The following is a 17,213-nucleotide window of genomic DNA, read 5'->3' on the forward strand; positions in this document are numbered from 1 at the left end:
AGGGGAAAAAATGAACTCAGATTTTTCAACTCCTTCATTTATTTATTTGTGATAAGATAACGGATAATACGGATATATTTTATTTTTATTCTTCAAAAATTTTCAATCGTGTACCTGTTTTCCTTTTTTAGTCACTTGTCCAAGTACCTTCCCTACACAGCTGCATAAGCACTTTGAATTTTTTTTTACCATTACATAAATGTCTATAAATGTCTCCGTTGTAATATATGAAATGAATTTTTACCGTGAAAAAAAAAACGTGAAAAGTTAGGGTCATTATAAAAAAGTCTTAAAGTTCTGTTACGAAACATAATTTCAACTTGAAATACCTTGTTCACTTTTGTAAATAATTCATTTTTTAAAAGCAATTTTCTGAATTCCTAGGATCGCCGATGTCTCAATTTCATCTTGAAATATTAATAATTGTATAAAATAAAAAAAATCAGCAAAAAGTTGCAAAAATTAAAAAAAAAAAAAAAAAAATCACGCTACTGTATGAATGAACTGAATACGCAACGCGCTAGACAAGGATAAAAACTTCTATTCATATAGCTATCTCTTTCTAACTTGCTCGACCGGGTAGTTTAACATTGGACCATATGGAGCGTAAGCGTTCCAGTGTAAGAGTATAGAGTTCAGTGAGGTTTGTTCGTTTTTAACCCACTGAACTCTATACTCTTACACTGGAACGCTTACGCTCCATATGGTCCAATGTTAAACTACCCGGTCGAGCAAGTTAGAAAGAGATAGCTATATGAATAGAAGTTTTTATCCTTGTCTAGCGCGTTGCGTATTCAGTTCATTCATACAGTAGCGTGATTTTTTTTTTTTTTTTTTTAATTTTTGCAACTTTTTGCTGATTTTTTTTATTTTATACAATTATTAATATTTCAAGATGAAATTGAGACATCGGCGATCCTAGGAATTCAGAAAATTGCTTTTAAAAAATGAATTATTTACAAAAGTGAACAAGGTATTTCAAGTTGAAATTATGTTTCGTAACAGAACTTTAAGACTTTTTTATAATGACCCTAACTTTTCACGTTTTTTTTTTCACGGTAAAAATTCATTTCATATATTACAACGGAGACATTTATAGACATTTATGTAATGGTAAAAAAAAATTCAAAGTGCTTATGCAGCTGTGTAGGGAAGGTACTTGGACAAGTGACTAAAAAAGGAAAACAGGTACACGATTGAAAATTTTTGAAGAATAAAAATAAAATATATCCGTATTATCCGTTATCTTATCACAAATAAATAAATGAAGGAGTTGAAAAATCTGAGTTCATTTTTTCCCCTCAAAACTTGATTTAAATTACTAAATTAGGTTCAACCTCAACCTATTTGATAAATGAATTGGAAAATGAACAACTTCTATTTAAAATTTTCGATTTCATTCAATTTTAAAAATGTATTTGTGCATTCTTTGTCTTGTGCAGCTCTTGAATGAGTTTGAGTTTGAGGCTTCATTGAGTGATAAATTCTTCAAAAATTTTCAATCATGTACCTGTTTTCCTTTTTTAGTCACTTTTTCATGTATCTAGCCTACACAACACAGCTGCATAATAGGTAATTTCGTTTATTTATTATAATGTAGTACATAAATATAGAATATCCCTTACAGAAAAAAAATAGTACTTTCTGAGTAGTAGTTTTTTAACGGAGTAAAAAGTACTACTTTTCCTTCATGGAGAAATATTAGTAGTTTTACTTAAAAACTACTACTTTTGTCTAAAAACTAGTTAAAATTACTACTTCAAAACTACTACTTACGATGTTACGAAGTAGTAATTTGAACTAGTTTTCAGACAAAAGTAGTAGTTTTTATGTAAAACTACTAATATTTCTCCATGAAGGTGTTAAAAAGTAGTACTTTTTACTCCGTTAAAAAACGACTACTCAGAAAGTACTATTTTTTTCCGTGAGGGATACTGCTGGAAAATTTAAATTTATTTCAATTAAGTATTTCAATTTCCAGATCATGAGTTTTTAAATTTTATTGAATAAGTACTGCTACAAATTATAATATTTCAACTTGAAGTATCTGGTACACTTTTGTAAATAATTCATTTTTTAAAAGCAATTTTCTCAATTCCTACGATCGCCGATGTCTTAAAAGTGATCTTGAACATCAATACTCGTATAAAATAAAAAAATTCTACAAAAATTGCAAAAATTAAAACAAAAAACAAAAAAAAAATCACGCTACTGTACGGATGAAATGAATACGCAATACTTACCAACGCGCTAGACAAGGACAAGAACGTCTTAACATATATCTATCTCTTTCTAACGCGCTCGATCGGGTCACGTGGTATCGTAAGCGTTCCAGTGTAAGAGTATAGAGTTCAGTGACAAACCTTTTATGTAGTAACTTACAAATGCATTTCTTCAAGTTAGCTTTTGAGAACCACATTAGTTGATAGGAAAATGAACGTTTCTGATGCGGTTTAGTCAATATAAGTACAGTTTCATATGTATTTAAAAAAATCATAAACGAGTCAAACAATTTGCCTTAAAACTTGAAAACAACTTTTCTGAATTTTTTAAAATTTACCAAATATCCGAAAATAACTTCAGAACTTGAAATATTGGAAGCATACTCTTCAACCTATCCAAGTTTTGTTGAAATAAAAACGTTTTAGTTCGAGTAGTTCCCTCCAAATTTTTAAAAATTATCAGAATTAGAAAAGATTTTAGAGTTTAGAAAATGTAAGAAAAATTTTGGTTTGTTTTTTTTCTCGATTTTGAACCTCTTTTCCTCCACAGCGATGCGCTTGTTTGAAAGTGAATTTTAAGGTCGCTGTTGAGGTAAAAATAAAGAAAAGTTCAGGGTCAGGGTCATTGCCCTCTGTTACCTCCACCTTCATACCAAGACGTTTCAAGTCAATCCGTTGAAAACACCCGGAGAAAATAACGAACCCTCCCAACACATTTTTGGTGGCACCCCCCCCCCCTCGGAGAGCATAAAAAATCATAATCTCTGGTAGTAGGTAAATACTAAACGAAAAATACTAAAAATAGCATACAAAATTACATTTCGGTCTATTGAAAACAAAGAAAACAGATTTTCAAATTCATTCAATATCACAGAATGACAAAACCGCCTTCAGAATGATGATTTTCCTATTAGCTAACGTCGTTTTTCAAAAACTACTTCAATGAGCATTGACATACAAAACCACCTCTAGAGTTGTGGTTCTTCAACTGGATAACGTCGTTTTCAAAATACTGTAGGTAGTAGGTACTACCCCTACTGAAAGTTATTGTATACATGACTGTAATAGTTTAGGTCGTTTTCAAAAACCAACTTGAATAGAATCCATATAAATAAAACCGTTCAATGTGTTCTGATTCTGTTTTTTAAAAAAATATCTCAAATACATACATCTAATTTTGAAAAACCACTTTAACAGTTATGATTTTCCCTTTACCAAATGTCGTTTTCAGAAATTAATATTAAAAATACATGAATACTTACAGAAACAAAACCACTTCATGAGTGGAGATTTCCCTACAAGTTAACGTTGTTTTTAAAATTGACCCACAAAACGGGCTTCATACTAAACTTTGCCAAAGAGACATTCAATTTTTGTCAAGAGATTATGTCCAAGTAGGTACCTAGTTACCAACTTGGAAAAGTAGAACCCAAAAGTTCTTTTTTTGTATAAAGTTGGCGATCGTACTTCAAAATAGCTATACGCTTTAATGGAAAATTGTTATTTTTAAGAGATTAACCAAAAAAATACAAACATTTTCATCGCTTCTTCACGCAGTACGAATGTGTTCTCTTTATACAGAACGATTCAATCCTGAGCTATTTAATGTTCGATGAGCTCACAGTTCGGTAACATTTGAAAAAAGTGGGTAGGTAAGCTAAAAACATTAAAAATTGGAACATTTTTGAAGAAATTATGTTTTTCAAATCCTGAAGTAATCTACGTAAAGAAAATCTCACATTGATATACCTATTTCACTTGATGATGGGAAAATTTACCCGATAAGAACACCTATCAATAAGTACATTGCTCTTTTCGTTTTCTTTTCACACTTTATCAAATAGTATCAAAACAGATACATACTAGTAATAGAATCCAAAAAATACACAACTTTGAAGTTCGAAAATGAACATAAAATGTACCATAACAGTGAGATCGATTCAACACGAATGACCAAACTAAAAACACTTTTGTATGTTTTTACAGAGATCAAATGAAAGCGGATGAAATAACAACGATGAACGAAGTTTATCAAAACATCATCGCTGCCAGCAATAACGGAACACTTTGTATAAACGATTGTCAATGGTTACAGCAATTCAATTTAACCTATCAAGATGTCCAATTCATAATGAATCTGACATCGTCGATGAGAACATCGAGTACGAAAAGTTCGAGCAATTCGAACAACGTGTGTTATTGCAACGGTACAATGCGAAATATAGCGACAGAATATAGAAACGTGCACGGTTACGTGAGCTTATTCGTGTGCATATTCGGGACACTGGCGAACTCCTTCAATATCGCCGTTTTGACTAGAAAACAAATGAAAACTGCTCCGTTCGCTTACATACTGACTTGGCTGGCCATTACCGATATGTTATTAATGATCGAGTACATACCGTTCTCATTATATATGTACATAGATTCGAACTCGAAAATAGAACGATTTTCTTACGGAGGTGCGATTTTTATACTCATTCATACACATCTGTCGCAAGTACTGCATACAATGTCGATTTGTTTAACGCTGACGTTAGCATTTTGGAGGCTAAACACGACGAGGTAAATATTTCGCGAAACTTTAGTACAAATTTTTCTTGAAGAAAAAAATTTTTATAGCAGCCATGCAGCACGCTCCGTAGGCGAAAACTTTGAAATTCCATTAGATTTTAAAAATTAAACTATTCTAATTCAACTTTTAAAATAGTATTCGAAAAATCTTTATAAAAATAACACTATGACTTTTTCCGTAAGCTATTTTTATGACATTTTTAGAAATAATTTTCAAACCATAGTCCAACTTTTATTACAAATTTTTTTTGCTGGTTTGTTAATTTAAAAAGTTTTTTTCTTTCTAATTTTACTTCAGATGACGAGTTCATAACATGCGCCATCGCCAGTTTAATATGAAAAAATTATTCCAACTTTTGGATAAAAAGAAGAAAACTGATTTGTTTTTTAATTTTTAAAAATCGTCCAGCTCGACGTAGTCTCTTCAGTAGTATTTAGTCCGGTTTGAATGAAATTTCCTCACGACGTGCTTTAAATAATTATACCTACTTATACATGTAAGTTCCTAGGGAAAATCCGCCCTAATGTTTCCAAGTTTTACCATACATTAAAAACTTGCCGGATTCTTTACACATATAATTTTTTTCTTCTCGAAAAGAATTAAAAATCGATAAACCTTCACTACTTTAAAAATAAGTATCTCTAAATCGGTACGAAGTTATTCAAAAAACGACCCTTGGGCATAGTTGAATAGAAAAAAAATCGAAGCTCGAAAAAAAGCCTTTTTGTACGGTCTCATTTATTAAATACTTTTCAATTGCGAACTCGACACAACCGACTAATACGAGTTTTCTTTTATTTTTTTCTGTACAAAAGGTATCCGGAAAAATGCAGCACATTGTGGTCGAAGAAAACTTGCGCTTCAGCTGTAAAAGTTGCCATGGTGGTACCAATTGTGATATGTATTCCTTCTTATTTCATGTTCGGAATTCATTCGACCGTACTGTACGAGAAAGGAGAATTCCACGAATTATACCATTTAGACTTGAGCGATTTAGCCAAAGCTCATAACGAATTACTTTACATAGGTAACCTATGGCTTTACGCGGTGGTCATTAAATTACTACCTTGCATAATATTAGCAATAATCAGCCTCGCTTTAATAAAAGCTCTGCACAGTACGACGCAAAGGAAAGAAAAACTACAAAATTTTACAGCCAATTTGAACAGTAAGAAAAACGCGAAGTTAAGAAGGATACGAAGACGAGCAGACCGAAGTAGTCATATGCTGATAGCTATTTTATTTTTGTTCCTTTTAACCGAATTTCCCCAGTGTATTTTGGGATTATTGAGCGGAATTTTGGGAAGATGCTTTTTTAAAAATTGTTATCATTTGTTCGGCGAAATTATGGACATATTGGCTTTACTCAATGGAGCGATAAATTTCATTTTGTATTGTACCATGAGCAAGCAATTCAGACAAGCGTTCGCTGAAATATTCCATTACGTCTACTTTTTAAATAAAAAAAATACTCACGAATATCATATTTAAAAAATTTTTATACTCGTTTGTTTATTATTGTTTGTTTTTTTTCATAATAAATGCTGTGTTGTTGCGTGTTACTTAATTTCCGGCGATTAATAACAGCAAAATTAGGTACTTCGAGATTTAATTTCAACGTATTTACAATCATATAAAAAGGCCTTATTTCGACTTACTTCTTAAAATACTTCAAATTCACAACCGTAATTGTATTCTTTTCACGAATGATGGACGTGTTGTAGGATACCTTGATGAATTAGAGATTCGCATTGAGATCTAAGCAGCATGTATTGCGCATCTTTTTTCAATATAATAACTTCTCCGTCGTCAAGTTCAATTTCACCGATATCGACTAAGCTACGAACCTGAAACATGGAATTATTGTAAAAAAATCTGTAAATGAGAGTTCATTCATAAGAAAAATACCGAAATTTAACCTCGATAAATAAAGATTTCGGTGGTTTCAAATCTTGTAACAAATTCAATCCTCCGTCTGGGCCGATACTTCTCATATACGATGCCAACGATTTACAATAATTACTAAACCATTGTTCCTGAAACATCGATGAATAATTAAAATAGATTCAAAATCAAGCGAAGAAAGTATCACGAGAAAAGCGTTCGTTACTTCTGCTGGTGAAAGACTAAATTTTATTTCCGGTGGTAATATACTTCCTATCTGCCAACGCATTTCTTTGATTCTATCAATTCTGTTCCATCTGAAATGAAAAAATTGCAAGGGTTTGCTTTAGTTACTTTCTAGACTTTATGAACTTCTTTTTATTAGGGAAACGAGTTTTTTTTTTGGCCAGAGAATTTTATGATAAAGCGTCTTACGATTAGAAACACAGTTTTAAAACGAACGCCAGCCTCAAAGCCGGTTGATCGTCGCACATCATAAATGATAAGGGCAGTACATATTATACTTACAGATACGCTAATAAACATCGCCTGTTTCTTTTCAAAGCTTTATGTCGAATTTTCAAAGCAAACATCGCGTCTTCGATATGATCACGAGTTGAATTTCTGTAAAATTACAACGATACTTATCAGAATCATTTCACATCAACAATAATCGAGGATGTAGACTTGAAATACGAACACAGTATCGACATTTTCATCGTATAAGTTCTTCATTTCATTTAAAACTAATCGTACTCCATCGGTCTGGAAAGATAAATCAACGTGACAATATAAATGCGTTTGAGAGTGTAAGAGGAAATCATTGAAATACTACAACTCACGTTATAAGGAGGTAGAACATCTTCACTGGATCTATCTAATTCTTTGATTAGTTCGATTGCTTGAGAACACAACATTTTATTTTCTTTAATTAATCTTTAAAGTTAAAAATACCGCAAAACTACGAATTGACAAACTTTTGCAAATATTTTCATTGTTTCTAATCAATTTTTGTTATCAATAGAAAACAAGCGGGGAATCTGAATTCTGATAATTTACTCCGACCAATAGAAATAACGCGTTCAGTAAGTTTCCCTCCCTCAACCAATCAAAATACTGGAACGAAAACAACATTTTATTCAATCAAATTTTTTGAAATAATTATTTTCAAAGTGATTCAATAATTTTTAAAATTAAAATACAAATTTCCACCCATGAAGAATGCGCATATTTCTTTCTGCTTCTTTGAGAGCGCATTGGGGCATTTCTGATCTTCTCTCAAAATACGAAGTTTCGAAATCTTTTGCCTTTTGCTCTCTTTTCACTTGGACCAATTTCTTTTTTCTTTTCCTAACTAGAAAATTTAATATTTGAATCTTCCAAAAATTCAGAAAATAAAATGAAAAATTCATCGTTTTATTAGCCAAAGTAAGTATATTTCTCTTATATCAATCGGCAAATTCAAAGTCAACATGGAATCGGAAATTCATTTTTGTTACTTCAGAATTATTGCAAAAAAGTGAAAGGATCACAAGAAAAATCACAACGAGAACATTATTGAAACATTTATTCAAAAAATTCACAAATTGCAATTTAAAATTAGTGTAGGAATACTCGATTGGTCTATACATATAATACAAAAAATATACACAAAAAGTATTATACAAGAATACAGGATATTTATAATACACAGAAATAATACATACAATCAATGAATAAAATGGTACCTAGACCTAGTTTACCAATCAAATGCAACAAAATTGAAAAATATTAAAATCACATTAACATTAAGAAATTATTCACATTAGACTAAAACATTCACATTTGAAATTAGGAAATTAAAATCATGCTAGGGCATGGACATCTCACCAATAAAAAGAAAACAATCAGTTAAAATTTAAAAAGTGTAAAAAATTACTAAAGATCAAGGTATGGTATTATAAATGGATTTTAAAGGTAAATTGAAAATGAATAATTGTTTTTACATAAATGCTGATCATACCACCCAGATACAGATGCAATTTACATAATCATGAATGGAATCAGTACAATTATACTATATGTTACACATAAATGAAGCTCAAACGACTACCTCGCTCCTCGCATCAGTGAAATTTCTAATAGGCGAATCTGTTTAACAAATCATAAAAATTTGCCATCAATATTCTGTATAAGAGCAATAAACAATATGAGAAAATTCATTAAATTCAATACATACCATTTCTAGAATGAAAAGGGTATTCATCATCAGAGTCACTTTCATCTGAAGATTCATCCTCAAGTTGGTATTCAACAAAATCTAGTTTTGTGGCATGATTTTCCAACAGAAGTTTCGCAATTTTTGGATGGCTCCAAGATAATTGATATGCAGTATGACAAGAGTAATTTTTCTGATCTATGTTCAAGTATGGATGTCTAAGAATTAATCTGATCAAGCTCATAGAACCAGTAGCTACAGCTTCATGTAGTACAGTACAACCAGCTTTATGTTCCTAAAACAAAAAGATACATTGTATATTAATGATTTGGCAAATAAACAACACAGATCTCAGATCTGTCCCAGTACACTAAACAATACACACCTTTATATTAATATCTGCTCCAGTCATCATTAATTTTTCAAAAATTGAATCTTGTTTATTAATTGTTGCTATATGTAAGCAGGATAACCCTGAAAAATTACACAATTTTGATTAGTTCATACACAGTAAACCACATTTAATGACGAGATCAAAATAATAATGATATAGGTAATTATATTCACAGGAGTATATCTAGTAAATGACAGTAGAAAATATAATTTTTCCAAGAACTATTTTGTAACCATAAACAAGTGCATGTACACATTACATAGATGTCCAACTCACCATCATAATTTGTTTCATTGATGTAATCTTGTGGTGGCATTATTATGGGAGTGTATTTAAAACGATAATAATTTCTATCTGAATTTTTGATTTCATCACAAAGAGCTTCCACACATCTCAAATTTTTCATTTGACATGCCAAGTGCAAAGCAGTATTACCATTTGAGTCTACAACGAATGGTTTAGCTCCACCTAGCAGTAAAAATCGAGTGATTCTTGGCTGATTTGTCAGCACAGATAAATGCAAACACGTCTGTAATTTGTAATTAATTGTTAGTTATATAAAAATAACAAAAATGTGAGATGTTCAACTCAAAATGATCATACTTGAGCATTATGGTTCCTAATATCCAATAAATCTGAGGCAGGTGTGTTGAATGTGATGTATTTGATCAAAATTTCATTTTTACTCATGACAGCGTGATGTAGAGGCCTAACAACATGAATAAAACATAATAAGTGATCTATTGTTACAGACATTATGCTCAAAATTTCTGATTTTAAATAACTTACGTATTTCCGTCATCGTCTTGGTGGTATAAAATTTCCCATGGAATAGACAGCTTTGGTTCGATAACCTTTAAAGGTGGTTCTTTCTCACATTCGATACTTTTTGAAGAATATTGGATATTCGCCTCAGAGATGAATCCACTATCCAAATTCATATCCGACCTCGTTTTCACATCAATTGCAGAATCTGAATATGAGTCTTCCTTTGTCTCCTTATCAAGAATGGAATCTGTGCGAGATGCAGTGGGTTTGCTCAATGAATATTCGTCATTTCCAATATCACCTTCCGAATATTGAATACTTTCACAACTCTCTGATATGATTTCTGATATTACTCCGGAATCGTAGTTGCAATCTTCTTGTTCAACGCATTTTGTATCTTTCATATCAACTCGCGAGTTGCCACTATGACTAGATTGTGTATCTGAAAATTTCAAATACATTTCGTAAATTTTATTGTCCCGCGAACTCATGGTTTTTAAAACTATTCAAAACGTCAATAAATGTAAACGAAATAAAATTATCGCGTCACACCACAAGGCAATAAATGAAAGAGAAAGAATAAAACTGAAGACTTGTGAGATGTGAGAGAAAATTTTAGTCAATGCAAAGAGAGAAACGAATCGCTATGGCCTCTGGGATTTCCCATTGAACTTCACCATTATCATTACGTAGATACTTCGCATTAGGTTAGGCTAATCGAACAATGCCAAGTTGGCTGAATCGACTCGCGCCTAGCATCAACTTATCATAACTAGTGGGAGAAATCCTCTAAAAATTTGTATTTTTTTATCATTTTTCAAATTCCTAATACGAGTTGACTGCTGAGGAATTTTATTTGCAGATAATAATTCAAAATCGAATAAAATTTCCCACTAGGGAGAAATTATGACGGCAACACTGCACTATAAAAATATAACCACTTAGGATGATGCGGTTGTAGGGAGGTAAGAGAATGGAACATGGAACATGCCAGCGTTTTTGTGTTATTGCTTTGATGAAGGCAACAGGAGGAAGTGAGGTGGTCTGGGTGGGTGGTCAGTTGGTCACTGGTCAACAGTGCAGCTTTGAAAGTAATGAAAGTACTGTAATATCTAATATTTGTTTCGTTTTCTGGGGTTGCGTTACGATTATTCATTCCAAAAAATTTCTAGTTCAATAAAATGTGCAAGAAAGAACTTTAGGTACATACTTAGTACTTACATTCATCCATTTTTAATAATCTAGCGTGTAATTGTAAAAATTCTTGGAATGAAAGTCAAATTTTGTTAATTTTTCATTTTTTGAATCTCAACAGTTAACAGTGCCCAAATTGTTACTTCTCGGCGAAAACTTACGACCAGTGCTGGAACTGGAAGAATAGAACGGGATCGAGAACAGAGGAACCGAAAAACACCCAAAATTTTAAAAACGAAGGCACCTTTTGGAGAACAGAACCAAGAACAAGAACGATAGAAAGAAGTTCTCCTAATATTTTCATTTTATTCAATTATTTTATTCTCATCTCTACAAAATGGAATTAAAAATAGGTTTACAGTGGGTATAGGTAGGTACATATTTTGTGTTATAGGCGTAAGAGGAAAAGGTAGGTATGTAGTAGGACCACAGGAAAAAGAATAAGGAATAGGCCAAGTCTTACGATAATTAACCAATTAATAACGTTAATGATCAACCAACTGTGTCATTCTTGTGGTTTGACACGAAATTAATTATCTCGAGAAATTGCCTCCGTAAGGTGGTAGTAAATGGTGTGTTCAAGATGAATTCGCCAAAGTACGTAATTTAGACATCAATCTCCTACTAATTATTGTAATCTTGGTAATTTGATCAATCGTTCGATTGATTAGAACAAATCATTCAATTTTCAAGTCCAAGTAAGTACATTACATTTACGTAAGTTTTTGCACTATCAGTCAAAATGAAGGTCAATCACCGCTTACACAATACCGCAATCGAGCCTAATCATAATTTTTGTCTTTTCAACAGAAATTGTGTAATCGGATAAATCAGATAGGTAGTTAATGGACGAGAGATATTCGCGTATTTATGGTAGAAATTTCGTTTTTGAGCACTTGAACTCATTCCACAATACTCAGTATCAAATAACGCACGATACGAAAAGTGACTCATGCGGACCATGGTTCTTTTCGAACATGTGTCTCGAAAATCATCTTACAATATCCAAGAATTGAACCGAGTCAACCTACCCCGAGTACGAGTATATGTTCAATTGTTCAGTTTACTAGAAGAATAAATCATTATAGGTAAAACCCAAAGCGATAATTTGATCCCTTTTTCTAATGAAATATTCAACTCAACGGATTGAATTTATTTCATGAATTTAAAGTGATAAGGTATGCTAAAATCCACGTGCCGTTGATTCGCTATTAGGTATGTAAAATAAAGAAAAATTCGATATCCTTGCTCGATGAACTGGTAAATCGAATCTAATCAATGCTGGGCAAGTAGGTCTGAGCACCTGCATTTTGTATTGACTATTGAGGTGAAAATTTCGGCGAAGGTGGGTAGAAGATTAATTAAAATTTAATTAAAATTTAATTAATCTTCTACCCACTGCAAAGTAGGTAGGTAATTCATCTCAAAAATGTACATTGCTTCTTCATATAGTCAACACTTCACTTTTCAAAACAGACGCACACGAAGATTTTATCAAACCGATAGAACGTCGACAATAGGTAACTCAAAAAATACGAAAAAAAATTACACACCATTCAACACAGAATTTTACATAAACTGCGGTTCCACTTCACATACTAATTCGAATAATTTGAAAATTTTCAACATTACGAAAAAAAATTTTCACGAATTATAAAATTAATAAAAAAAAATCACATTTTTGAAATACAAACGTGAAATAAAAAAGATTATCTACGAATAATAAACACTGTACAATGAACTAGAAAAAAAACGTCGACTTACTTTGATTAGGTTTGTGATCGAATGGCATTATTTTAAAAATGAAAATTTACAACTAGACAAAATTTTTTAAAACTGAGCAAGTTCAGACTCGAACGTGAGAATGAACACCAATAAAATAACCAACGAGAGCTTCGCATCAGGTAAAAAGGTAATTGATACGGTGACGCGAGAGGAGTTCGCTTCGTTTTACTACCCTAATCGAGTAATCACCGACTCGCCGTACGCTGTGTCACTACGGCGCGGCTCCGCGGATACGAAGGGAAAACCCGTATGCCGTATGTTTATTGGCGCTGGCAGAATGAATGCGTGCGTCTTGGTCTGGCACGGGATTAGAGGAATAATTGAACCGAAAGCGTTAACCGGGAAACCCCTTTCGTTTGGCGGCTCTAAAAAAGCAACTTGTAGTATAGGTGTTATACTTTGTTTGATGAGAAATTAACGTCTTTGTAGTGTGTACTACGCCGCCATGTGCCATGTATCTCTATGTACGTATGGGATATGTCATATGTAGGTAACGGTAATCCTGCTGTGATGCTGACGAATCAGTCTACTTTTTATTCTGCAGCATTCGAATTAAGACTTGATATTCGTTGTCAGAAGTCAGATGTAAGTAAGGTACCTATGCAGATGTATTAATCGTGTCGTAGAACGTTGAAAAATCGCGAATATTGAATACTCGGCACTCAGAATAAATTTAAAAATTTTGATATTACTCACTGAAAAGATCAATATTGCTCTCAATAAATAGATACATATTTTGATTCGAACTTCGAAGTACTCGAGTTCAACTCCCGATCGGTAGGTACATGGACATACCAAAAACAGACAAATTCAATAATTAAGTAGAGCAGAGCCGAGCGAATTACAATAATTTCGTGATTCAAAGTTCTTTGTCTTTTCGAAAAATTAAAAATACAAAATGTGTACCTACTTACGAGGAAATTTGATGGAAATTGACAAAAAAAAGCCTGTACGGTTATTAAAGCTATACCTAGTACCTATACCCACACGAGATATTTGTTCATTTCTACGTTACACTATAACACACGCACATACAAAATTTTGTTGTTTCTAAATGACAAAAATATACATCGTAAGCAATTAACCACTTTTCATACTAACACATGCAACTATGCAACAGTCGAAAAAACACAATCCGAAAAATTCTCAAAAGCACTTCGAAAATTATAGATAGATAAATTACCTTCCTCTACATGTTCACAATTCACATTCACAATTTTAGTACCTAGTTGAACTCAGGTTCGGCATGACCTGAGCTTAAGCTTAAATTAAAATTGAACTAGAAAGCGACGATCCACTGTCCCCACCACAACTCAAGCCAAGCTTTCAATTTCATCAACTTCATCTGGTTGGCATCTGCAGATCAGACTCCTAATAAAAACAATATTAAGTATTTCCGATGGTAGGCAATTTATTGCTGTTTCGTATTGCATGTTTTTGGACCAATCAAATGCGAATACAAATACAACTGCTCTGTAATTGGTCGAAAGTAATTATTATACTCCAGTTGATGCGAACTTCACGATTTAATAATTCAGAAAGTTTGCCTTTGCTGATTTTAATTTAATTAATAATTGTTTTTGACTTTTCAACTTCATAAATTGGCACCAAAAAAACTATAGAAGGAAGTGGAGATGAGGGAGAGACAGAGATATCGGATTTCCCAACGTATCAGTGCGCTGCGTATTGTGAAAATTTTTTCTTGAGTTACCTAATTTGAAGTAGGTATAGCCAATCGCAATGTGTTCATTCCGTTTCCGTTCAATAAACGTATCCATTAAGTGTAAGTACTCAACTACTCATAGACTCACTTAAGGATAATTTTCATTCAAATTTTTTTTCTTTCGCTATTTTTTTATCATTTTTTGAATGATTATTTTGCAAAAAAGGGGCTAGTCTTATTGGATTGTAGATTAAAGATCAAGAAAGACTTTCAAATCTTCTAGTAATTGTTTGTGAATATAATCGATAATTTTTAATTTTCCTCAATTATTGCTTTGATTTTCAAAATGACCTCACATGAAGATACCAATTAAATATCTCACCTTACAAGAGCTATGAGTCGACCAATCACAAAACAGATATGTCTTTTTCAATCGCAACCAAGCTCGTAATCGTAACCTAAAAAAATCTGAAAATAAATGTTCCCATTTCTGGATTTAAGTTTAGTAATGAATAATGATCATTAAAACACAGGACATTGAAAACAATAATGAGGGTTATTTGACAAATTACCAACGGCTACCAACTCTTCTCTCTTCTCCATCCCCTCCCCCCCCCACCATTCACCGATTTCCACATAGAAAAAAAGAAATGGGAATTCCAAGTTCCTAAAACCAACATTTGAAAAATCACCGGAAAATGGGCACACTCTTTCAATTTTCATGTTATTACCCCCTACCCTCATTGTTTATCACTGATTTCGTGTTTCGACCAATCAAATTCAAGCTTCAAGAATTACTGCAGTTACAGATACCTAGTCAGGTAAAATACTTCCTGCAGCCGTTCTGTTCCCATGATGTCCGAAATAGTAAGAAAAAGGTAATCTTTTATTGCAGATGTTTTCCTGTGAAAAATATTAATAATTTCAAATTAATTTTTAATATTTTCGATCATTCTTGGAAGAAACGATCAATAATACGATAATGACTTCTGTTCATTAATGTCTTTAAGGTTGTTTCTCATTACATTTGTCTGCACCAATCAGATGCGAGTACTACGCAAATGTTCATATTTGATCCAAAACGATGCCTAAACCTAGAATAATTTATAGGTACTTATATTAAAATCTGGAAGTTCACTTCTTAAGCGTTAGCATTTTATTTAATTAATATTTTCGACCATTCCTGAAAGATACAATCAATATAAACGATAATGACCTGTGTTCATCAATGCCTTTAAGGTTGTTTCTCATTACATTTTTCTACACCAATCAGATGCGAGTATTGCGCAATGTTCATAGTTCATCCAAAACGATAACTATGCCCAAACCTCATCTAAACAGCTGCAACTTGGAATTTAGGTAAATGTTGAAATTTGGGGCAAATACAAATTCGGCACATTCTCACTTCTTGCATACAAACTCGGCACAATGCTAGAAATCGCTCCCTAATGACACATACAAATTCGGCACATACAAACTCGGCACACAAGAAAAAAAAGAACGAAATTAACACATACAAACTCGGCACATAGGAAAGAATAAACCTCGCATTTAAAACTTGAGTGTAAAAAATTTTTCGCACCTAACCTACGCATAAATACGCAAGTAGGTACCTAGTTTAGGTACGTACTCTAATACGGATAATAGGGATGGATGTAATTTTAATTCTATGTACCTAACAAGGGAGGTGCCCGAGGTGATTTCAACAATTCTTGCACCATTAGATAGAGGACATTGAATATAGCATAACCGCAAATTTTCAGCTGCTGAAGTTGATATTTCAGCCGTCCAGGGCGATTTTTCGATTTTCACATAAGTATCGTATGTACATACTTAGCAATTTTGAAAAATTGTCCAAAAATAGTTGGCCCAGGTCGCATATCAATACCTCTCATATTATTTGGGCATTTTAATACATATGATGAGACTAACCCACAGTGAAATTTTCTGCTGCTGAAGTTGATATTTCGGCCATGCAGGACAATTTTTCGATTTTCACATTGCAATTTTGAAATAAAAATTGGTCAAAAATTGAAAAATCGCCCTACACCGCTGAAATATCAACTTCAGCAGCTGAAGATTTCACTATGGACTAGTCTCATCATAATGTACAAACGCCCATGTAATATGAGAGGATTTGGGATGCGACCTGGGGCGACTATTTTTGGTCAATTTTTCAAAATTGCCATGTGAAAATCGAAAAATCGTCCTGGATTGCTGAAATATCAACTTCAGCAGCTGAAAATTTGGGGTAAGGCCATGTTCGATGTCCTCTATCCAATGGTGCAAAAATCGTTGAAATCGGTGAATGTCACCTGAGGCATCTCACTTGTAAGTATTGTAGGTACCTACTACCTACATGAATTAACAGAGTACCTAGCTACTTTGTTGATAAGTATGTATGTACATATCTGCCTTGGATGAAATCTATTGAAAACATAATGTGTGGATACATGTTCTATCTATTTTACCTATTTGACTATTTTCTAGCGTGTCAAATTAGTATCTATTTGTATGTGCTCTTTTCGGTT

The 17,213-nt window shown here is 32.6% G+C and overlaps 3 protein-coding genes across 6 annotated transcripts in view; 1 reads left to right on the forward strand and 2 right to left on the reverse strand.

Annotated features, from left to right (window-relative positions):
- The window catches only part of LOC135836723 (G-protein coupled receptor dmsr-1-like), a 62,636-nt gene extending 56,277 nt beyond the window's left edge, over positions 1–6,359 (forward strand). For both annotated transcript variants that reach the window (XM_065351721.1, XM_065351722.1), the window contains exons 2-3: positions 4,209–4,787; positions 5,613–6,359. In XM_065351721.1, coding sequence (XP_065207793.1) covers positions 4,216–4,787; positions 5,613–6,288 — 1,248 coding nt within the window. In that variant the 5' untranslated portion in view covers positions 4,209–4,215 and the 3' untranslated portion in view covers positions 6,289–6,359. The remainder of the gene's footprint in view (positions 1–4,208; positions 4,788–5,612) is intronic.
- A 30-nt stretch (positions 6,360–6,389) lies between these two features.
- Positions 6,390–7,733, reverse strand: LOC135836724 (DNA replication complex GINS protein PSF1-like). The gene is made up of 6 exons (XM_065351724.1): positions 7,524–7,733; positions 7,382–7,446; positions 7,210–7,305; positions 6,908–6,998; positions 6,717–6,833; positions 6,390–6,644 (listed from the first exon to the last, which is right to left on the reverse strand). Exons 1-6 carry the CDS (start codon positions 7,596–7,598, stop codon positions 6,498–6,500), a joined length of 591 nt encoding a protein of 196 aa, XP_065207796.1. The 5' UTR covers positions 7,599–7,733; the 3' UTR covers positions 6,390–6,497.
- Positions 7,734–8,231: 498 nt separating this feature from the next.
- On the reverse strand, positions 8,232–13,204 carry LOC135836734 (NF-kappa-B inhibitor alpha-like). 3 transcript variants are annotated; one of them, XM_065351740.1, is made up of 7 exons: positions 12,999–13,204; positions 10,062–10,482; positions 9,876–9,981; positions 9,549–9,801; positions 9,264–9,352; positions 8,900–9,173; positions 8,232–8,811 (listed from the first exon to the last, which is right to left on the reverse strand). In XM_065351740.1, the coding sequence occupies exons 1-7, from the start codon at positions 13,024–13,026 to the stop codon at positions 8,762–8,764; spliced, it is 1,221 nt and encodes a 406-aa protein (XP_065207812.1). In that variant the 5' UTR covers positions 13,027–13,204; the 3' UTR covers positions 8,232–8,761. The 3 variants fall into 3 exon arrangements, with proteins under 3 accessions (XP_065207812.1, XP_065207813.1, XP_065207811.1); XM_065351741.1 differs by lacking the exon at positions 12,999–13,204 and adding an exon at positions 12,788–12,932; XM_065351739.1 differs by lacking the exon at positions 12,999–13,204 and having other exon boundaries at positions 10,062–10,798.
- Positions 13,205–17,213: the final 4,009 nt, after the last annotated feature.

This window comes from Planococcus citri, chromosome 2, assembly GCF_950023065.1.
Source record: "Planococcus citri chromosome 2, ihPlaCitr1.1, whole genome shotgun sequence".
Lineage (NCBI taxonomy): Eukaryota > Metazoa > Arthropoda > Insecta > Hemiptera > Pseudococcidae > Planococcus > Planococcus citri.

Coding starts and splice junctions, on each gene's coding strand:
- LOC135836724 (XM_065351724.1), bottom strand. CDS start 7,598: ATGTTGTGTTCTCAAGCAATCGAACTAATCAAAGAATTAGATAGATCC. Junction 7,306..7,381: donor GATGAAAATGTCGATACTGT/GTTCGTATTTCA, acceptor GTAATTTTACAG/AAATTCAACTCGTGATCATA. Junction 6,834..6,907: donor TTAGTCTTTCACCAGCAGAA/GTAACGAACGCT, acceptor TCGATGTTTCAG/GAACAATGGTTTAGTAATTA.
- LOC135836734 (XM_065351739.1), bottom strand. CDS start 10,531: ATGAGTTCGCGGGACAATAAAATTTACGAAATGTATTTGAAATTTTCA. Junction 9,802..9,875: donor TTAGGAACCATAATGCTCAA/GTATGATCATTT, acceptor TACAAATTACAG/ACGTGTTTGCATTTATCTGT. Junction 8,812..8,899: donor CCCTTTTCATTCTAGAAATG/GTATGTATTGAA, acceptor TTTGTTAAACAG/ATTCGCCTATTAGAAATTTC.